This window comes from Peromyscus leucopus, chromosome 7 (genome assembly GCF_004664715.2).
Source record: "Peromyscus leucopus breed LL Stock chromosome 7, UCI_PerLeu_2.1, whole genome shotgun sequence".
Taxonomy (NCBI): domain Eukaryota; kingdom Metazoa; phylum Chordata; class Mammalia; order Rodentia; family Cricetidae; genus Peromyscus; species Peromyscus leucopus.
The window spans coordinates 88064118-88086326 of record NC_051069.1 but is presented as its reverse complement, the minus strand read 5'-3'; the positions used below and the strand labels follow the sequence as shown (position 1 = coordinate 88086326).

General features: G+C 40.6%; 1 protein-coding gene and 1 pseudogene across 5 annotated transcripts in view; one reads left to right on the top strand and one right to left on the bottom strand.

Annotated features, from left to right (window-relative positions):
• Nucleotides 1-4481: 4481 nt before the first annotated feature.
• Nucleotides 4482-4767, bottom strand: LOC114693579 (annotated as a pseudogene).
• Nucleotides 4768-8502: 3735 nt separating this feature from the next.
• Armc8 (armadillo repeat containing 8) overlaps nt 8503-22209 on the top strand; it is a 95472-nt gene continuing 81765 nt past the window's right edge. For 4 of the 5 annotated variants that reach the window (XM_037207870.1, XM_028869970.2, XM_028869968.2 and 1 more), the window contains exon 1: nt 8506-8585. In XM_037207870.1, coding sequence (XP_037063765.1) covers nt 8541-8585 — 45 coding nt within the window. In that variant the 5' untranslated portion in view covers nt 8506-8540. Of the gene's footprint in view, nt 8586-22209 lie in introns of all 5 variants that reach the window. The other variant, XM_028869969.2, reaches the window with a different exon arrangement.

Genomic DNA, 22209 nt, shown 5'->3' with positions numbered 1-22209 from the left:
TGATTTCATTCTCAGTATATTTATCTAGCAGTGTACAGGAAAACTACTAATTTTTATGTTAATTTTATTATTACTTTTTTATTATGTTGGTTTTTTGAGACAGGGTTTCTCTTCCTCGCTCTCCTGGAATTCACTTTGTAGACCAGACTGGCCTCGAACTCAAAGAGATCTGCCTGCCTCTGCCTCCCAAGTGCTGAGATTAAAGGTGTGCTCCACCATGCTCAGCTTTTATGTTAATTTTATATTAAGGCACTTTACTGAAAGTGTTCATCACCTCTATGAGGTTTCTGGTAAAGTCTTTAGGGTCTCTGATGTATAGAATCCCATCATCTGCAAGGAGCACATGTAGATGACTTCTTTTCCTTTAAATAAAAAAATTTATTACTTTTTTTTGTGTGTGTGTGTGTATGTGATTTTTTTTTGAGACAGGATTTCTCTATGTAGCTTTGACTGTCCTAGAACTCACTCTGTAGACCAGTCTGGCCTCACACTAAAAAAAAAGAGATCATCTACCTCTGTCTCCCCAGTGCTGGAATTAAGGGTGTGTGTGTGTGTGTGTGTGTGTGTGTGTGTGTGTGTGTGTGTGTGCCATGCCTCACTCTATAGATCAGGATGGCCTTGAACTCACTGAGATCCACTTACTTCTCCCTTGTGAGTGTAAAGGCACATGTCACCATGCCTATTTTTGTTGTATTCAACTTTTTTACATAATTCATTATTTTATTTGTGTTTTGCCTGCATGTATACCTTTGGAGGTCAGAAGAAGGCATTGGATCCCCTAGAAGTGAAGTTACTACAGATGTTCATGAACTACCATGGGAGTACTGGTAATCAAACCCAAGTCTCTGCAAGTGCAACAAGAGCTAATGGGTGAGCCATCTTTCCAGCTCTTTTTAGTACACTTATTTGTGTGTGTGTGCTGTCTCTGTCTGTCTGTCTGTGTGCATGCTGTGGTTCATATGTGGGGATCTGAGGACAACTTGTGAGAATTGATTCTCTCTTTCAACCTTTTTTGGGCTGGAAGCCAGGTTGTCGGGCCTGGTGAAAAGTGTCTTTACTTTCTGGGCTGTCTCACCAGACCGGATTCTACTTTAAAATATGTAGCCATATTAAGCCAGGTGGTGGTGGTGGTGGTGGTGGTGTGGTGGTGGTGGTGGTGGTGGTGGTGGTGGTGCACGCCTTTGATCCCAGCACTCAGAAGGTAGAGGCAGGCAGATCTCTGTGAGTTCAAGGCCAGCCTGGTCTACAGAGTGAGTTCCAGGATAGGCTCCAAAGCTACACAGAGAAACAGTCTCAAAAAAATAAGCCCCCAAAAATATAGCTATATTAAGTATGTGTGATGGGTATTCTCATTTGTCAACTTGAACACATCTGGAATTAACTAAACCCAAAAATGGAGAGCATACCTGTGAGAGATTTTTGCTTAATTTGAAGTGGGAAGATCTACTTCCAATCCAGATTTTTAAGGTAGGGAGATACAGCTTTCATGTAGATCTTTTGAGCTGGGGAAAACCCACCTCTAATCTGGGCCACACTTTCTACTGGAAGCCTATATAATAAGTACATGAAAGAAGGAAGTTTTTGCTCTTTGCCTGCTAGCTCTTGCTTCATTAGCAAGTCCATTCTTTAACTGGCATTCCAGCCTACTTCTTTGGATTCTGGCATATACTGAAGAACAGTTGAGACAACCACCCTCATGGACTGAACAACTACTGGATTTTTGGACCTTCCATAGCCAGCCATTGAGCCATTGTTGGATTAGCTGGACCACAGCCTGTAAGTCATTCTAATAAATCCATATATATATATATATATATATTTACATATTTATAAACATGTATATGTATATATGGAGAGAGAGATTCATTCTATGAGTTCTACTACTCTAGAGAACCCTGACTAATACAATACAGTTATTTATCCTGGGAGTTCTATAAAGATACTTAAAAAGACTTTTCAGATTTATTTCTGGCTACTGACTTCCCACCCTATATTTCTTTTCTCTTTTCTTTCTTTCTTTCTTTCTTTCTTTCTTTCTTTCTTTCTTTCTTTCTTTCTTTCTTTCTTTCTTTCTTTCTTCTTTCTTTCTTTCTGTTTTGTTTTTCTAGACAGGGTTTCTCTGTGTAGCTTTGTGCCTTTCCTGGAACTCACTCTGTAGCCCAGACTGGCCTTGAACTCACAGAGATCCTCCTCTCTCTGCCTCCCAAGTGCTGGGATTAAACGCATGTGCCACCACCACCTGACTCCCCACCCTATATTTCTATCTTTTCTTCATTAAATCCTATTATTATGCTGGCTAGTCTTATGTCAACTTGACACACAAGCTAGAGTCATCTGAAAGGAGGGAATCTCAACTGAGAAAATGCCTCCATAAGATCCAGCTGTACAGAATTTTCTTAATTAGTGATTGATAGGGGAGGGCCCAGCCCATTGTGGATGCTGTCATCCATGGTTTGGTAGTCCTGGGTTCCTAAGAAAGTAGGCTGAGCCATGGGAAGCAAGCCAGAAAGCAGCACCCCTCCATGGCCTCTGCATCAGCTCCTGCTGCCGGTTTCTGCCCTGTTTGAGTTCCTGTCCTGACTTCCTTCAATGATGAACAGCAATATGGAAATGTAAGCCCAATAAACCCTTTCCTCCTCAACTTGCTTTTTGGTCATGGTGTTTGGAACTTTGGGTTAGAAAGCCATTGAGTGTTAAAAGCTCAGTGAGCTGTTTTGCAGGAGCTTGGAAGATAAGAATTTTGAGAGCAGTGCAGAAGATGGAGGCCTTGTTTGTGAACTTTCAGAGGAATTTCAGGATTCTATGAGGGGAGCCAGGCGGTGGTGGTGCACGCCTTTAGTCCCAGCACTTGGGAGGCAGAGGTAGACATATCTCTGTGAGTTCGAGGCCAGCCTGGTCTACAAAGTGAGTTCCAGGACAGGCTCCAAAGTTACACAGAGAAACCCTGTCTCAAAACAAAACAAAACAAAACAAAAAACCGCCCCCAAAAATTCTATGAGGCTATTCTTAATTGATATTCTATCATTCTGGTCAGTGGGGGTTGAAGAGTCAGCTGTAATGAACAAGATATCAGCAATATTGAAGTGAAACCTTTGCATTACTAAAACAATTGATGCTGGTTAGCTAGAAATAAGAAATTAGTGGTAATTAAGAAGAGACCAGCATAGTTGAGGCCAAATCTTCTGGGAAGTGTTTGCTCAGGGTCAGCACACAGAATCTGTATTCCACCAGCAGAGGAGGCTGAACTTGATAATGTAAGTGTCACCCAGGTAGTACAGGTTTTGAAGGCATGAGGGGGTCATGGAGAGCCTAAGGCTTGACACTGCCAAGCAGAGGCCATTTGGTGAAGGTGCAGCCTCAGTGGCAGCTGAAGGGGCCCTGTAAAGAAGTTGAGGCTTGTCACCATGAGGAGAGCACATGAGAGGCTACTGGTGAAAGTGCAGCCCAGTTGCAACAGAAGACCTCAGCTTTTTGGAGATGCCAGTACCATGGGATGACCAGAAAAACAGCAGCAGCAGTGGAGTGGAGCGGAGCCATCCGGAGCCTGGAAGACAAGCTGTGTGTGCTGCAGAGGGCAGAGCTGGAGAACTGACTCAAGCTCCTTGGAGGAGCCCAGAAGATTGAGAGTGAATCCCAGATAATTGGACATTGAGCATTTCGCACTGTTGGAATTTGGTTTGGCTTTGTTCAGAGTATGACTGTGCCTTGATTTCCTCCCTCTTGAAGAGGTTAATTTAATTTTGATTTTTACAGGAGCCCATAGCTGAAAGACTGAACTTTTAAAAGAGATTTTAGATTTCTAGAGAGATTGGATATTTTAATGAGACTACAATTTTAATGTATTTGGATTTGTAAAGACTGTGGGACTTTTTAAAGTTACTTATGTTTTTAATGTGAGACTTTGAAGATGAATAAGAAAGGAAAGGTGTGGCTTAATAGTTATATGCTTCTGTGTCAAGTTGACAAGGGGACAGTTGTACTGGCTAGTCTTATGTCAACTTGATACACAAACTAGAGTTACCTGAAAGGAGGGAGCCCCAATTGAAAAAATGCCTCCATAAGATCTAGCTGTAGGGCATTTTCTTAATTAGTGATTGATAGGGGAGTGTCCAGTCATTGTGGGTACTGCCATCTCTGGGCAGGTGGTCCTGGGTTCTATAAGAAAGCAGGCTGAGCAAACCATGGGGAGCAAGCCAGAAAGCAGCACCCCTCCATGGCCTCTGCATCAGCTTCTGTGTCCAGGTTCCCACCCTGATTGAGTTCCTGTCCTAACTTCCTTTGATGATGAACTGTGCTGTGGAAGTGTAAGCCAAATAAATCCTTTCCTCCTCAAGTTACTTTGTTCATGGTGTTTTGTTGCAGCAATAGAAACCCTAAGATAAATAGTATTTTTTGGATGCAGGGAGAAGTGTCATTCTTGTTTGTAAAAGTTCTGGAATGTTGTTCTCTGGGCTTAACATGGCCTTTGCTGTCTTAAAAAAAAAACAATACAAATGCTTTATTTAATAGTTGCAGGTCATCATGGGCCAAGTGTTGGATATCCAGGACCCAGCAGCAAGGTCAGCGCAACCTCCAAGCCTCTCGTTCTGATTCCAATAGGGTGAGCACATCACCTTCTCGAATTGGGGCCTTTGACGTTTCAGATGATAGAGCGGCTGGTGTCATCCATAAATTCCATGTGCACTTGTGTGCACTGTCCCTGCGAGCCGGTCCTGCCCAGCACTTTATCTTAGCCAGCTTGATGGGTTGCACACGACTGGTGTCCATGATGGCGGCGATCTGGCGGAGAGGGCCTTTGCTGTCTTAAAATTACAACAGCTTCCATTACTGACAGGAGCCCCTCACAAAAGTGTGCCCACTGACATTCCCTTATGGAGGGGAGGGAGGGCTCATGAAGTGCTGGAGACAGCATAGAAGTGTCTAACAAGGCTGGTCCATGAGTAAATATAAACAGTTAACAAGTGTTGTGTTGAGGGAGTTTTGTGCTGTAGAATATTGTTTTAAGGTGTGTTGTTGGGGAATAGTTTAAGGTGTGTTACTTTTGTTTATGTTGCATTTGTTTAACTCTGTGAAGCTGTGTTACTGTGCCTGTCTAAAACACCCGATGGTCTAATAAAGAATTGAATGGCCAATAGCAAGGCAGGAGAAAGGATAGGCGGGGCTGGCAGGCAGAAAGAATATATAGAAGTCAAAATCTGGGAGGAGAAAAGAAGATCCAGAGAAGAGGAAGTCTCCAGGGGCTAGTCACCCAGCTACACAGCACGCCACAGAGTAAGAGTAAGATTTACAGAAGTAAGAGAATGGGAAAAGCCCAGAGGCAAAAGATAGGATAATTTAAGTTAAGGAAAGCTGGCAAGAAACAAGCTTCTTTCTTGTTCATAATTGAGAAAAAGCCTCTGTGTGTGATTTATTTGGGAGCTGGGTGGTGGGCCCCCCAAAGAGCCAAAACAGTAAAAAAAAAAAAAAAAAAAAAAAAAAAAAGCAACAACAGCTTTGTGAGTGACTATCCTCCAAGCCAAGCAGCTGACAAACTGGGCATTATGGTGTGCCAGCTTGTGAAAGATCTTCCCAGCTATGTTGCTGAGGATTCTCACATACACATGTGCATACACACACATGGGGGTGGGGAACACAGAGGGAGGCAGTGCCGAAGGCAGAAATTTAATATCCAGGGGAAATCCTCAACTAACACAGTGGTAGACTGTAGCAGGAATCTTAAAGGTTCTTGCCAATTCCTTAGCTGGTCTTGTCTCCTCAGACTGGAGGCCTCTGAGTCCTCATCCGGAATGGGTCTCAGCTGAATTACTGCTCAAAAGCCTGAAGCTTAACCAGGCCAAATGCTTAACCAGCCAAATGCCTCTAGTCTCTGGTCCTCACGCCTTATATATCTTTCTACTTTCTACCACCACTCCCTGGGATTAAAGGCTGGCTTTCTGGGATTAAAGGCGTGTCACCATGCTTGGCTATTTCCAATGTGGCCTTGAACTCACAGAGATCCAGAGGGATTTCTATCTCTGGAATGCTAGGATTAAAGGTGTGAGTGCCACCATTTTCTAGCCTTTGTATCTAGTGGCTGTCTGTTCTCTGACCCCAGATAAATTTATTAGAGTACACAATATTTTGGAGAACACAATACCACCACAGTAGACACTTGTTCTAGCCTCAAAATGGACTATCCAGAGGCATTCTATGCATTGTCTCAGAGGTGCTTGAGGAATAAACGATCTCAATAGCAGACTCTCGTTGTAAAATGTATTTTTAATCTTTTATTTTTATGTGGAAGGGTGTTCTGCCTGCATGTGTGCCTGTGTACCACATTCATTCAGTGTTCTTGGAGGCCAGAAATGAGTGTCAGATCCTCTGTGACTGCAGTTACAGATGGCTGTGAGCCACCATGTGGGTGCTGGGAATTGAGTTCAGATCCTCTGGATGAGTAGCCAGTGCTTTTAACCAGGAAGCCATCTCTCTAGCCCCAATAGCAAACTCTTATATTGACTTTTCTTTTCTTTTTTCCCCTCCAATTCTGTTCTCTGTTAAGTACCTCCAAAATAAATTGCCTGTACTCAGAACTTGTCCCTGGATGAAACAAAGCCAAAAATGTGTATTCAACAAGAATTTAACATATGCCTATAGTAGGCATCAAGATAAAAGACCAAGAAGATAAAATTTTTGGAGTGAATAGTGTAGTTACTTCTCCAAAACATCTATAATCAAAATATATGATATAATATATTGTTAGAGATATTGTTGTTTGTATTGAATACATATAGAGAAAATATTGTTAGAGATATTATGTTACACGAAAGAAACAAGTGATGCCTGAAGTTAAAGGAGTATGGCACAGGTGGGGAGATGCTTCAAGTAAAACCTCTTGCCACTAAACCTGATGACCTGACTTTGATTCCTGGAGCCCTGGATGAAAGGAGAGAACCAGTTTCCCAAGCTGCTCTCTGGCTAGCTTGTGTGTGTGCACACACACAATAAATGTAAAATCATTTTTAAGGAAAGATAATGGGGGTGGGGGGAGTCACCTAACTCATGCTTGGGGGAGGAGAGTTCCTGAAAGATGTATTGCCTGAGTTAGTAAAGTGTAGATCGCATGGCTATAGAGACTGTGTGCAGAGGTACAATCTGCCTGGTTGCAGCAGGCATACTAGGACATGATTTTAAGTGCTAGGTGGATGAAAATTTAAATATTTTTTTTTATTTATGAACGGCAATGTGCACTAGAATAAAATGGAACACAACAAATTTGATTTCACAGGCTATGATTTAGGGAAAGACTAAACATTTTAAATGGGTTGAAACTGGCTTTAAACAACATTATTGAATGAATAGTAACACCTGGGTGAAGACTGTCAAAGATTGTGTAGTTAGGATGCAGATGACATAATTTGGGATAGAATATTCTGTTATAGCAGGAAGGTTCTCTTAAACTTCCAGCTTCCAGCCTTCCAGAAGGGCAACATTTTGTAACTGACCTATAAGCAAGGGTGATAAATGATACAATGAATTTAGAAAGTACAGGAGGAAATGAGGATTAATGAAAAAGTTATGCTTTTGCTTTAAGAGCACTTGGAAGCCTTTTGCTTTATCCATAGGAGCAGCAACAACCTGAATTAGAGATGGCTTCACTTATCACAGTGCTTTAGTATTAAATATTCAGATAGTTGACCAATCTCCACCCAACCCCCCATATAACTCAGAGGCTGGAAAAATGCTAACCCATAGACAGCAAAACGCTTTCCACATTCCAGGCATGTTTTGTTTATTGGCTCATTTATTGTCATTAGCCCTTATTTTACCGTCGGGAGATCTGAAATATAAGGAGGCTAAGCAACCTGTCCAAGATAATGGTGCTAACTAAAGTAGCAAGGATTAAATACAGGCGTCTTGGCACTAGAGTCCCCATTCCTAACACCACACCAGAATAAGTGGGTCGGGCACACCATGTTAAAGCAGGTCATGCTTGAGCATTGAAGCGTGTGAAACGACCATTCTTATTGGTGGCTTAAGACCTGGTTTTGAGACCAGTTTCTCCAGCCTTAACGTGGAGATAGTACTGAAACTAGGAGTTTGGTGTAGAGTGAGATAATGAATGTGAAAGTGAATTTCAAACTACGTAGGTAACTCCACCTACCAGCGTTTAGGGAAGCGAACCTGTAAACTGAAACCTGTAAACTGAAATTCAAGATTGCCCACAGCGAGTAGAGCCGGAGTGAGGCTCCGCCCCCAGCCGGGGGAAGGTGGGGCAGGCAGGCCTTTGCGCATGCGGAGGCCGCTGCCCGCGCCCACCTCTGACCCCAGCGAGAGTAGCTGCTGTTTCTGAGAGGACGATTCGTAAGCCTGAGTCCGGCGCGGTTAACCATTCTTCTCCCTTCTGCCCAGTCCTTCGGTGCTCGAGCGACGCCCGGAGCTCGGTCGGTTCTGAGCAGCTTGCCTGGCTTTCTACAGAGGATCCGGCTGCTGGCTCCATAGGTGGCTGTCGAAAGTGCCGGCCGCGCGCCGGCGCCGGCAGCAGCCGGGTGGGAAGGCTCAAGATGGCGTGCCTGTTGGAGACCCCAATCCGCATGAGTGTCCTCTCGGTGAGTGACCCGCCCGGTGCTGGGCAACCTGGGCTCTGCCCACAGCTTTACCCCGGCGCCGTGAGCTTCCCCAGCACCACCTCCTGCGGTGGCCTTAGGTGGGATGCACGCGACCCGGGCCGAGCCCGAAGCGGCTCCCACTCTCGAGCTCCCGCCGGTGCGGATTCCCAGGAGGGCGTCCGGCAGGCGGGGAGGTCGGGCTCTCGGCAGCCGGCCCATGGGCGCGGCTTGGGCTTGGCCGAGCGTTTCCCCTGCCTCCCTCTCTGCACGGTTGCTTCTCCCGACCGAGCTTTCTGCCTGCGGAGGTTCAGGGCAGGCCTGGGACCGACCGACCGTCCGTCCACTCCACTCTCCCGGGCTGTGGCTAGAAGAGGTGCGAGCTCTTCAGCTGCCACAGCACAGAGCTGCCAGGCTAGGGCTGTGTGTCTTCTGTCACGTCCCTCCACCCAGGCACCTGCCGGAGCCGCTTGCTTCTTGGCATTGGTGGTTTTCATATCGGCTGCAACTCTTGCTATTGTGTGTGGTTATTTAAACCCCTTCGCTCTGTTCTCCTCCTGAGATCGCGGCTCTGAGTCTATGTTTCTATTGCCCGGTGTTCATTTTTTCTTTCGGGAGCGCAAAATGTTTTAGAAGGAGGAACCAAAAATGGGGAATAAAAAAGATTAGGTTTCCCCATTGTCGAAAGAAGGGAATGTCTTGAGATGCCAAGAGGTTATACCATTTCTTTTCTTCTTAAATTAAAAAAACAACAACAGACCAAGAAGACATTCACCTTCCACTGTATTGTCCTTAAAAGAACAGGACCAGCAATGAAATGAACAAGAATGAAAGTTGCTGGGGGATAACTTTGGAGGGTTTTACATGTATTTTAGCTGTTGGACTCCATGTAGAATTTACCAATGATTCATTTGTTGTCGGAAATAAGTATCCAGGCAAAGAATGATTGATCATCTTTTAGACTTGTTGAGACTTATTGAGATGGTAGTTGGATTCAGATGACTTGTTAAGATTTCTACAGTCTTGCAACTCCAGCCGGTTTCTTTTTTCTGACCTCTTACACAAACACACTCACGTGTCCAAAGGCACCTAGTACATCACTTCATTCAGGGTTAGAGCCATTCGATAGGCTGCTACCTAGAAAAGACTCAAGTTACAATACAGTGCAAAATGTAATGGGGGGGTGGGCAGCGCTGTCAACAGATCTATCCCTGTATTCACTTTACTAAACTGTTTACTTAAATTGCAACTAGAGAAGTACTGTTCACTTAAATTGCAACTAGAGAAGTACTGTTCACTTAGTTACTGAACACGTTAGCCACCTATATTCCACTTATGATATCCATGAATGTTTTGTAGAACAGACCAATGACTTCTCTCATTGTAGTAAAAGACAAAAAGCAAAAAGGGTGTATCCTAAAGGTTCAATTCCCCTTTGATTATGTCATCCAGATTGCAGTTATCCTTTAGTTCATATAAAAAGCTTTTGGCTGTCTGTCCGTGTCTGCCCCACCCCCACCCCATGAGTGATTGAACTCAGCCTCTTGAGCACACTTGGTAAAGTGCTGTTCCAGAATACAGCCCTGGCTCCACCTGTGGCCTCTTTCCTATTTGTACATTGTCAGCTTGAATAGTGTATATAATCAAAAACTTCTGGAAGAATATTTTCCATTTTGAGTTAGAATTTGCTTTAGCCCTTGTCTCAGTTGGGAGTATAAACTAGATCTAAAGTCTGGTTTTCCAATTCTTTTGTCTTAGGGCCTTAGGAAGGTGGAGCTTTGGATAAATGCTTTAAAATGTCTGAACCTACTCATCTTACAGGTTAAAGGAAAGGCTTTACTTTTCAAATAGCTAACTAAAGCACCACTTTAATATTAATTATTAATTAGAAGTTATTGGGGTTGAAGAAATGATTCAGTGGGTAAATTTCTTGCTTCACAAGAATGAAGACTTGAGTTATGATCCTCAATACCTACATAAAAGGCCACAGATGGCAGTGCATGTCTGTAATGTCAGTCCTGGGAGGCAGATCCTGGAGGTTTTCTGGCCAGTTGGTCTAGTCACAGCAGGGAGCTAGCTTCAGGTTTAGTGAGAGGCCCTGTCTCAAAAAGTAAGATAGAAACAGGGGAGGATATCAAATGTTGACCTCTGACCCCCCAACATGGGTGAATCCCTTTAATAAGGTACTTACTGTATACCAGTGAAGTACAAAGCCCTGCGTTGTGTACTTTAGCAAATGCAAGGGTATCAGAAATGCATCTGAATCCTGATGGCTTTAGATTGTGATAACTGTGAGTTGACTAATGGGAAGTCAGATTGTTTTCAATGATTTCCATCTATAGTCCATTATACCTTCTTCCTGAGAGACCTCAATTACATGCTTAACCTTAACTGCTCAATCCACACATCTGCATTATCATCTTGACTTTCCACCTACATCTAGTTTCAAATCTTTGTGTGGATGTCATCTGTAACATCTAACAAAGCATGTTCTTTTTTTCTGAGACGACTTAGTCATGAATTCCCCGTTTGATATTGTCTTTCACTAATCATTCTGTTAAACTTCCCTGAATCATCTTTGTCTCTTCTTCCACTCATACTTCTATTTTTTATTAGTGTTGCTCACATCTTTCTGAATGATGGCTCTCATTCAGGACAGTATTTTTTTTGTGTGTATTCACTATTACAGTGTCTATTATTTTTATATTTATTGTGTGTCTGTATCTGAGTGTATGTAGTGAGGTGCATGTGTGCTACTAAGTGTATATGGAAGTCAGAGACAACTTTAGGGGTTAGTTCTCTCCTTTCATCATGAGTTTCAGGGGATCAATTTCAAATTATCAGGCTTGGTAGTGTTATTCTGCCAGCCTTTGGTTATTTTTTTTAAGATGGCTGTCTTGCAATATTGCTGGTCTTGAACTCATAGGCTCAATCGATCCTCCTGCCTCAGCCTCCTGGATAGCTGAACTACAGATGTAAACTGCTGCATCCTGCTTTAGTTATTTTTCCTGCCTCAGTTCAAGTCCATTTCTGCATGGATTTTGTAAAGAACATTTTGGAGGACCACTCCTCAATTTGAATTCTTCAGTGGCCTTTGAGTTTGGAAGAGTTGATGTTCATACATAATTTTGAACTTCAACATTGTTTATCTTCCATAGGAACCATCCATTCCATATAAGTGGATTTCTTAGGTTGAAGTTCATCATTAATTCTTCCAAATTCCATTAGCATTGTCTACTCATTTGTATGTAATGGAAGCTTTGTATGCATTTTTTTTTTTAAATCCCATGAGGGGAGTCATTTATTTAGTGAGTGAATCAATACATGGTACCAAGAAGAAAAGGGAAAGGGGTTCTGCAAAAGTGGGTTTTATTTTATTTTATTTTATTTTATTTTATTTTATTTTATTTTATTTTACAATACCATTCAGTTCTACACATCAGCCACGGGTTCCCCTGTTCTCCCCCCTCCCACCCTCAGCCCACCCCCCCATTCCCACCTCCTCCAGGACAAAGCTTCCCCCCAGGACTGCGATCAACCTGGTAGACTCAGTCCAGGCAGGTCCAGTCCCCTCCTCCCAGACTGAGCCAAGCGTCCCTGCATAAGTTCCAGGTTTCAAACAGCCAACTCATGCAATGAGCACAGGACCTGGTACCACTGCCTAGTTGCCTCCCAAACAGATCAAGCCAATCAACTGTCTCACCTATTCAGAGGGCCTGATCCAGCTGGGGGCCCCTCAGCCTTTGGTTCATAGTTCATGTGTTTCCATTCGTTTGGCTATTTTTTTTCAATATATGAGTAAAACCACAATTTATTATAAGCCACAGTTGTCCTAGGGACCTCCATGCTATATATATAGCCTTCATGGTTCTATGGGTTGTGGTCTGATTGTTCTTTATTTTATATCTAGAATCCACTTATGAGTGACATTTTTATTGTTGTTGTATGCTTTATTTCTTATTTATTTTGAGACACAGTCTCATTGTAAAACTTAGACTGCCCTTGAATTCAAGGTCCTTTTGTTGGGGCTGAAGAGGTGGCTCAGCCATTGAGAGTACTTCTATGTCCTTACAGAGGACACAGGTTCGATTCCCAGCACCCACATGGCAACTCATAGCTCCAATTCCAAGGGATCCGACACCATCTTCTGAGTTGTGGATACCAGGCATGCACATGGTGCATGGACATACATGCAAGCAAAATACACACACATAAAATAAACACCTTAAAACAACAACATTGTTTTGCCTCGGCCTCCAAAAGTACTGTATAGATTGTTTCTTGTAGTGTGTTTTGAGCTTCTGATATTTGCCAAGTATGGCATTTAGTTAGAGAAAGCAGTGGTGAGCTACACAACCTGTGTGTGTTCTTTGGAGATTTTAGTCCAATAACAACACAGAATCATGGGATGTTTTCCTAAAGACACTGAGCTGAGAGTTCAAGAATGAGTTAGAACTAACTAGGAAAAGAAGACAGAAGAGCACAGCAAGCAATAGCTCTCTTTAATAATTACTCTGCAGTAATTTTTTTACAGAGTAAATTAATTCAGAGATAAGTGCTTAGCCTTTTCCCCTTAATCCCATAATTAGAGCATATTTTAAAAAAATATATACAAGGTATTTAATAAATGCTTAATTGAACTGTTGGAGGAGATGGACAGACTCAGCTCTTTTTACTGTACCATGGCCATTCCTCTTTACACTTGATCTTAGCCAAAAGGCCGAGAAGCGATGGCCATTCCTGTTTAACCTAACCCCTTCAACATATTACCCATGTTTTGTAGACTTTTAAATTTTTGTTGTTGTTATTGTTTTGTTTGTTTTTTGAGACAGGGGTTCTCTGTGTAGCCCTGGCTGTCCTGGAACTCACTCTATAGACCAGCTGGCCTTGAACTCAGAGGTCTGCCTACCTCTGCCTCCCGAGTCCTGGAATTAAATGCGTGGGCCACCACTGCTCTGCCCTAAATTGTTTTGTATTTTTTGTATTTATTTTTATTTTTGAAATAAGTGTAGGTTCACTGGAAGTTGCAGAGAGGTCGTGTATGTAACTAACTTTGGTTACCTCATTGGTTACATTTTACCAAATTATGGAACCAGGAAATTGACAGAGGTATGTGGATATTTTTGTATCATTTTTAAACTGCTGTTAGGATACAAAAATATCCATCACCATGAAGATTTCCTTCATCCTACATCTTTAAAGTTACTCCAGACCCCATCCTTAATTTCTGGTGGCAACTACTTATCTCTTTTCCCTCAATAATTTTGTAAGTTTTCTGCATTGTTACATGAATGGAAACTTACAGAATGTGACCTATTGGAATTGGTTTTTGTCACCCAGACTTTGGAGAGTCATCCAAATTATTGCATGTATCTATATGCAATCTATATTGCAAGTCTTCTTCTTGCCAAATAGTGTCCTGTGAGTGGTTGTCCAAGCATTTGTTTATAATCAGTCATATATTGAACATTCTTGTTCCTAGCTTTTGGTTATTATAACCAACTGTGAACAGTCACTGACTGACAGGTTCTTTATGTAGATATGATTGAAAGAAATGCCTAGAAGTGTAGTTACTAAAATTATCATTTTACATGTGATAAGTGTGTGTTGTATTTGTCAAGAAACTGATAAACTTTTCAGATTACCATTTTATATTCCTATCAGTAATGTATGAGAGATTCAGTTTCTCTCAGTCCTTATCAACATTATTGTTAGTTTTCATTTTAGCTTCCCTAATAGCTGTGGACTGATACTGCATCATGCTCTTAATTTGTGCTTATTTCCTTAATGAATAACAGTTTTGAAATCTTTTTATGGAGTATGGGGAAATGTTTGTGGTTTTTTTTTTTTTAACTCACTAATTGGACTGCTTGCTTTTTGACTATTGACTTTATATGTTTATCAGGTGGGTATTTGCAAGTACTTTATGTAGTTTGTCTTTTCTTCTTTTAGCTATAGGTAAAAAATGAACTTTGGGGCTGGTGCCCCTCTCTAAAAAGAACTTTGGTCTCAACCTTAGTAACTCAAAGAAGATCAGAGATTTTATTGTAAAAAATTAAAAAAACAAAACCAACAAACAAAAAACCAATGATTTAGAAGAAAACAGGAGAACTGGAGAGATGGCTCAGCAGTTGAAAGCTAGGATCACAACCAAAAATCGAATAAAACAGAAAAAAAATTCCATGGAATCTGGGATTTGGTGAAGAATTTTAGATCTGCTGAAACAATTGATAATATAGATTTAACTAAATGAAAATTTGCAAAGACCTTGTTAAGAAGATGATTGCACCAGGTGGTGGTAGCCCACATCTTTAATCCCAGCATGTAGAGGCAGGTGGATCTCTGGGAGTTTGAGACTAGCCTGGTTTACAGAGCTAGTTCCAGGACAGCCAAGGATACACAAAGAAACTCTGTCTCAAAAAACAAAAAACAAACAAACAAAAAAAGATTTCGTTTGGTTTGGTCACTTTATAATTGTTTGTGGGAGGCATGGTAATAAAATGCCTTTGAATTTTGTATATCTGGTGTAGACAGCTCAGGAAATTGTTGATTTTAATTGGCTCCTTTACAGTCTTTCCCAGAGGCCAGTGGGTCTTATTTGATGAGCAGCTTTTATCATTTTAGAATTTTCTAAGTCTAGATATCTCTTGATTTTTGTCTGTTCAGTTCTTGACAGTTGTGTTCTGTTGGTGTTGCCTATTGCTGCTTATTGATCTGCTCTCTTGTGTGGGTAGTTGGCAGTAATCAGAAAACTCTGTCAAATTGAACCCAGCTACCCTCTAAGAGTAAATTTGCCTTCCTTTGGTTTGAGTAATAAATACAAAACTGAAATCTCTTCATCATGCTTTAGAAGTTTGCAGAGTTAGTATACAAAGCACCATAGAGTTTGTAAGGTTTGTGCAAGGTTTGTCAAGAGTGGCCCTAAAGGAGACTGTTGATAGGAACTTGTTAATATTAGTGGCAATGTGTGGCATCTTAGAGCTGCTTGTTTCATGATTCAGGGCACTTTGTGGCCACCCAAATTCTGACACTTATTGCTCAGCCAATCTTCTAACCTATGAAGAATCAGAAACATCTTAGTATAGAGTCGTCAGTTTTATCTGGGGAGCTAGCATTTGGGTTGATTCTTGGATTTTGGCTCCCTACCCTCCAACCCCAATCCAGGGTTGTGTGCATGTGTTCTGTCACTGAACTTCATCCTCTACATTTTGATTTTTGGTTTGGTGGTTATTTTAAAGTAAATACTATCTGCTAGGTTGATTTCTAGGTAAACAGAGTATTATCTGGCAAACATAATTTCTGTTCCCTTCTGTAAAAGAACAGCCTTATTTACTGAGTGTCGGTGCTGTGATCTCTGCAGCATGTTGTGGGTTTTAGCTTCTTAAGGATTAGTATTACCCACCTCTTCAAAGATCATGCATATGCCTAAAGAATCACATGGTTTCAAGGAGTTCATGGGTTCTCCGAAGCCTGCACATTGGTCCTTAGTTAATTCTTTTACTTGTCCCAATGTCAGACACTGAACGTGCTATTAAAAGTCACTTTAAGTATTTGGAATGGTAAGGAAAAGTAACAATGTTTAAAACTCTTGTAAGATTTCATATTTGGGACTTGAATCTGAGAAATTTTAACTTTTTGTCCAGAGTTTGTCAGTGAACTCTCCCCCAAAGTGAACTCTGGCCACTGTAAGGGCTTTGTGTAGTAGATGGTTTAATTGGCTTGGGAATGCAAAGGTAGGTTAACTGAAGAGTCAGGCTAGAAGAAAGTAAGATACTTGAGCACAGGCAAAAAATGGAAAAACAGATCAGAAGTGGCTCATAGTATTGCCATAATTGTTATACGCCACAATGTAGATGACAGACAGGTAGATCCAGGGAGAAAATATAATGGAAAAGTTCCTATGTTAGATGAGAGGGCTGAGTGTAAATAAGCACCATGGATAGCTCCATGGCAAGGCTGTTACCGCCTCTGAGAATGGGAAGCAAATGAGGCCCTTATAATCAGCCTGTGCACAGTAGTACTCAGGAGGTGCACCATAAAAGACCATACTATTACAGTCTTGAATAACTTAAACTATTGTATGACAGCATCTGCTTGTGTCTGCGTAGCTCACTTTTTAATGTCAGGATTGAGAAATAGGCCTTCGTTATATCTTAGAGGATTTTGTTGGCTATTTTGTCATTGGTGGCATGTGAATAACTTCAGCCAACCCAGGAAGTATCTCCATCTTTGTGACATGCATAGCCCTTTTTATCCTTTTGGTGTTTGTCAGAGATAGTCTCAATTCCTTGGATTGCCACATTATGCTGTTTTGCATCTTAGGTTTCTTTAGCTTATTCACTCTGTTTAGGGACATCTCATAACACCTACACTGAAGAGTGAGTGAATGCATAATTTTTAAAACAGGTGAAGGAACATCAAGATCAAGTAGACCTATATGGCTTTTTGTGATTTGTACTTAAAAGGATATACATTATAGTGTTTGGTTTTAGAAGTACGAATGCTACATTGTTTTTGGTTCTTGTGAGCGTCAAAGCAATTGTTAATAGTATATATTAGCGTCATAAAAATATACTATTAAAGTAGAAACCCACTATCTACTTTACTCTAACTATGCACTGGCTTTTCTATTATGAAAAATTTCTGTAGTATATGAGTAATAGTTAGAGAATATTTTACCTGGGAAAAAAGTAGACAATCTTTAGTTTATCCTTGGCATTTTTTATTGGGGAAAAACTGAGAACTGGATATATTAACTTTTCCACTGTGGTATGCCGAGTGTCCAACTCAGCTCTACAAATTCCTACATTTTAAAGTACAGAATTAGGGCAATGAGCTGGTTCATCAGGGAAGAGGACCTGCTGCCAAGCCTGACATTGTTGAGTTTAATCCCTGGGACGGACTCCTGCAAGTTGTCTTCTGACCTTACACATGCACCATACCCCACCCCCCAATAAATAAATTAAAAACCCAAAATTGTATTCTTGGTTTTATAGTTTAGGATTTTATGTCCACATTTTATGAACATTTATTGAATTACTTTTCATAAATTCTGTTAATATATAAAGCCTGTTTTTCTGTATTATGAGAGGTCAGGGTTCCAGCATAAAAGATCAAAGTTAAGTATTTAGTATTTCCATGGTGATGTTTGGAATTAAAGCAGATCATACTTTAGTAGTCTCAATTGCACCAGACTATGGTATGTTAGGGATGGGGCCCAGCTCAACTGTCAAGTATCATTTTAGAAACTGTCTGTTACTTGAGGTTATAGGAAAGTGGGGTTTTGATTAATCTGGACAGGAAGGATGTTGTGAAACTTTAGAAATAACAAAGAATAATCCTATAAGAACAAAAATCTAATGATAAAAATAACTGCAAATTTATTATGTGAAGTGTCTGAAAGAAACATCATGAGTCTGGTTGGGTCCTAATGGGGCCAGAAAAGCGTAAAACAAAACACAAAGCCTTGGATTTAAGAAGTGTGGGGCATTTTTTCCCCTCCTTTTGGAAGCAAAGTGGAATTTTGAAATAATATAGTTAGAACAGGATAGCTGTCTATTCATGAAATGTCTATCTTTGTTAATAATGTCTCTTTTCTTTTTTGATACCATTTCAGAAGAGGCTAAGTTTTTCTCCTCTCAAAATTAGGGAAGACTTATTTACTATTTAGTTTTGTCTGCTAGTCTAATAATTTTTTTGTCTGACATTAAGTCATGGGCAGAGAGACACCTATTTTCCCACAACTCTTCAAGTGACAGGAGTGAGACAGTGTTCAGGTGTTTTGTCTTTTATTTTCTTCAACGAATGCAACCCGAACCAGGGGGAAGTGTCTGATTGAAATTGAGACATAGTTTAGTAAAGTGCCCCTCTCCGTATTGGTTTCCAGTATTATTGAGTATGGGATTCCTGGTTTTTCCAGGGACGCACATGAGCACAGTAAGTGTCCACGGCATTACAGTGCATAATTGGAGCTGGGCAGCAGCAGTGCACACCTTTGATCCCAGCACTCAGGAGGCAGAGCCAGGTGAATCTCTGTGAGATCCAGGCCAGCCTGGGCTACAGAGCAAGATCCAGGACAGACACCAAAACTACACGGAGAAACTCTGTCTTGAAAAACAAACAAATAAAAACAAAAACAAAAATAAAAGCAAAATAATGCATAATTGGGAATATTTGACTGGTCTGAATAGAATTTCTTGATATTTCAGAATATTAACATAGTGACAGAAGGACGTTAGTTGTTTTTGTTGTTTTTCTCAGATGATTTTGGAGACACAGGAAACTCAGATTTTCATTTTACACTGTCTTGGGGATAGGAGTGCCTTTCTGGGGTTCCCTCTTTGAGTGGGTTGGTCATCACAAGCCATACCAAAACTCACTTTCTTATAGTGGTAGATGTATTTACAAAGTAATACTCCTTGTCTATAAATGAAAATGTTAACTATACTCATGTATAACTTAAAAGCTGACATAATAACCCCACTCTATTAAAGGAAAAAGAAAACTGATTTAAGATACCATGTAAAATTGTAAATATGCCTGTGTATTTACACCAAAATATAATTAATATGTTTCCAAATGTGCATACTAACTACTCATGTGACAGGCACACTGTAGACTTGATGAAGACTTTAAGGTTACTTAATTGGAATCCTTAGTGATTTTTATGTAGCCTCTTCAATGTCTGAACTTTCGGTAAAATGTCCTAACAGGACAAAGTATAACCTCTATTTATAAAGGAGCTGCATCCTTGGGGAACTGATTGTACATTGAGATAACACAAAGTATACTTTAGGTTTATATGGAGGATGGAATTTGATTGTGGATGTGGGAAGGTGGGATGCGGGTGGCGAGCCTGCCATCTCATGGCATACACCATCCTTACTTAGGCCTTGTCTGCTAGATGTCAGATGTGGTATCTTTATAGATCTGTAAAATACAGCCTAAGGAGTGGTCCTTCTACTTTAGAACTACTGGGCTTTCCAAATGGTGTGGATAGCCTTTTGGCTCTAATTCCCACTGGTTCCAGTTTGTGATGGTGTGGTTACAATAGAGGGACACAGAAACAGAAGTGTAAGTTTGAAGACAGGTACTGTTATCTTTTCCTACTCTGCCTGTCCGATTGCCTAGACAGCCATTGAAATCCTTGTTGGCGTCACTTCAGGGCTGTTTTGTGTTCCCATTTATATGCTATATCGTTTTAATACGGAATTGTTGTCTCTTTCCTAAACATACCTTGTTGTTATAGAGCTGTCTTTGTGTGTGTGTGTGTGTGTGTGTGTGTGTGTGTGTGTGTGTGTGTGTGAGATTCTTCCTCCCTCGCTCTTCATCTGGTAAGTTAATACTAGTCTTTTAGATTACCTTCCGAACCCCACCTCCTTTTTAATCTTGTGGGTTTTTCTTTCTTTTTTTGTAGAGAGTTGTTGTTGGGTTTGGGTTTTGGTTTTCAAACAGCCTCAGTATGTAGTTCCAGTTGGCTAGTAGTGTAGCTGGACTACACTACTCACTGTGTCGTCCAGCTTGCCTTGAGATCACAGAATTTCTCCTGGCTCACCTCCTGAGCTCTGGGATTAAGGGGGTGGCCTCCACACCCAGCTTCTGTTGATGTTTGTATTGATTCCTTAGTTGCTACAAGTTACACTTGTATTTTACTTGCGTGTACTGCGACTGCATTGAGGGTAGGAGAGCCTGTTTTAGCTCACTCTTCCCAGCATCTAGCGTAATACTTGGGAAATTAATGGTAGAAATAAATTTCAAGCTGCAGTAGGTTTAAAAGTGAATTCTCTTCAGAGTTCAAATATCCTGGTTTTTAATTTGTATTTCTTGTATCTTTCTATAAACTTGACTTTCTCGGACATGATAAATATTATGAACAATTTGAAGTTCCTATCAGTTTTTTTTTTTTTTATTAATTGCTATTAAATTTTGCTTAGCAGACATTAGTTTAAACTTTCATTTCTTATGGGGTCAGAGTTCCACAGTAGAGGGAGAGTGGGCTGGAGCTATGGTTCAGTGGTTAAGAGCACTGACTGTTCTTCCCGAGGACCCAATTCCCAGCACCTACATGGTGGCTCACAGCTGTATGAAACTCCAGTTCCAGGGAATCTGACATTCTCAATAAAGGCAAAACACTAATGTACATAAAATAAAGATAAATAAATCTTTAAGAATTCCACAGCGGGCCGGGTGGCGGCGGCGGCGCATGCCTTTAATCACAGCACTTGGGAGGCAGAGGCAGGCGGATCTCTGTGAGTTTGAGGCCAGCCTGGGCTACAAAGTGAGTTCCAGGAAAGGAGCAAAGCTACACAGAGAAACCCTGTCTCGAAAAACCAAAAAAAAAAAAAAAAAAAAAGAATTCCACAGTGCAATCTTTTTAAAAAATATTTTACATTCCTAAAGACCCATATGAATTAGAAGTTCAATAAGAAAATGCATCGTAAATTGTAACATACTAAAAATGTATTTTTTTTTTTTTTTTTTTTTTTTTTTTTTTTTTTTTTTTTTTTTTTTTACCAAGTATGTAGGTTCTGAGATTCAGCTGCTGTTACTTGAGGGCAGGTGTCCTTGTCTGAAAAGTTTGGTTTTGACCATGGGTATAACTATAGGACATTAGTAGACTTATCCACGCAGTTGTTCATTTTCTTTTCATAACACACACAAGACAATAGAATTCTTTTACAATTAGTAGGATATGTTCACCATTTATAGGGATTTTTCTTGTATATTATCTCATTTAAGCTATACTCTGAGCTTTGTGTAGTCATTTTATAAACGAAGAAACAGTCACAAAATTTAATTTTGTACAAATTCACATAGTGGTAAAACTAGGACTCAAATAAATCTTTGTTCTTTCTACTCCATGGCATAAATAAAGAATTTTATTTTATTTATTTATTTATTTATTTATTTATTTATTTATTTATTTATTTTTGGTTTTTCAAGACAGGATTTCTCTGTATAGCTTTGTGCCTTTCCTAGAACTCACTTTGTAGACCAGGCTGGCCTTGAACTCACAGAGATTCGCCTGCCTCTACCTCCAAAGTGCTGGGATTAAAGGCATGCTCCACCACCGCCACCCGGCTAAGAATCTCATATTGACATAGTAAGTGTGGAAATAAAAAACCTAAACAGCAGGAGAGTAAACAAAAGAATGGGCAAGTGTATCGAACAGATGCTTCTTAAATGAAGAAGTAGAAATGACCAATAAATACATGAAAAAATGTTCATCATCAGGGAGATACAAATCAAATGATAGTAAGGCCCCATTTTAAGCCAGTCAGAGTGGTTGTCATTTAAAAAAAAAAAAAAACAACCCACAAATATTGATAAGTGTGGGAGAAAGCAGAATGGCTGTCACCAAGAAAACACAAATATTTGTGAGTTTGAGGAAAAGGAATCCTGATATACTGTGAATTAGTACAAATACTGTGGAAATGAGTATGGAGGGTCCTCAAAGAATTAAAAATAGAACTACTGTACGAGTCAACTGTACCACTCCCGAGTGTCTAGTCTAAGGAGTCAGGTTGGCTTCTGTAGAGACACCAGCATACTCATTTGTGACATAACACTTTTTACAGCTGCCAAGTTACAGAATCAGACTAGGGACACATTGACAGCATGGGTAAAG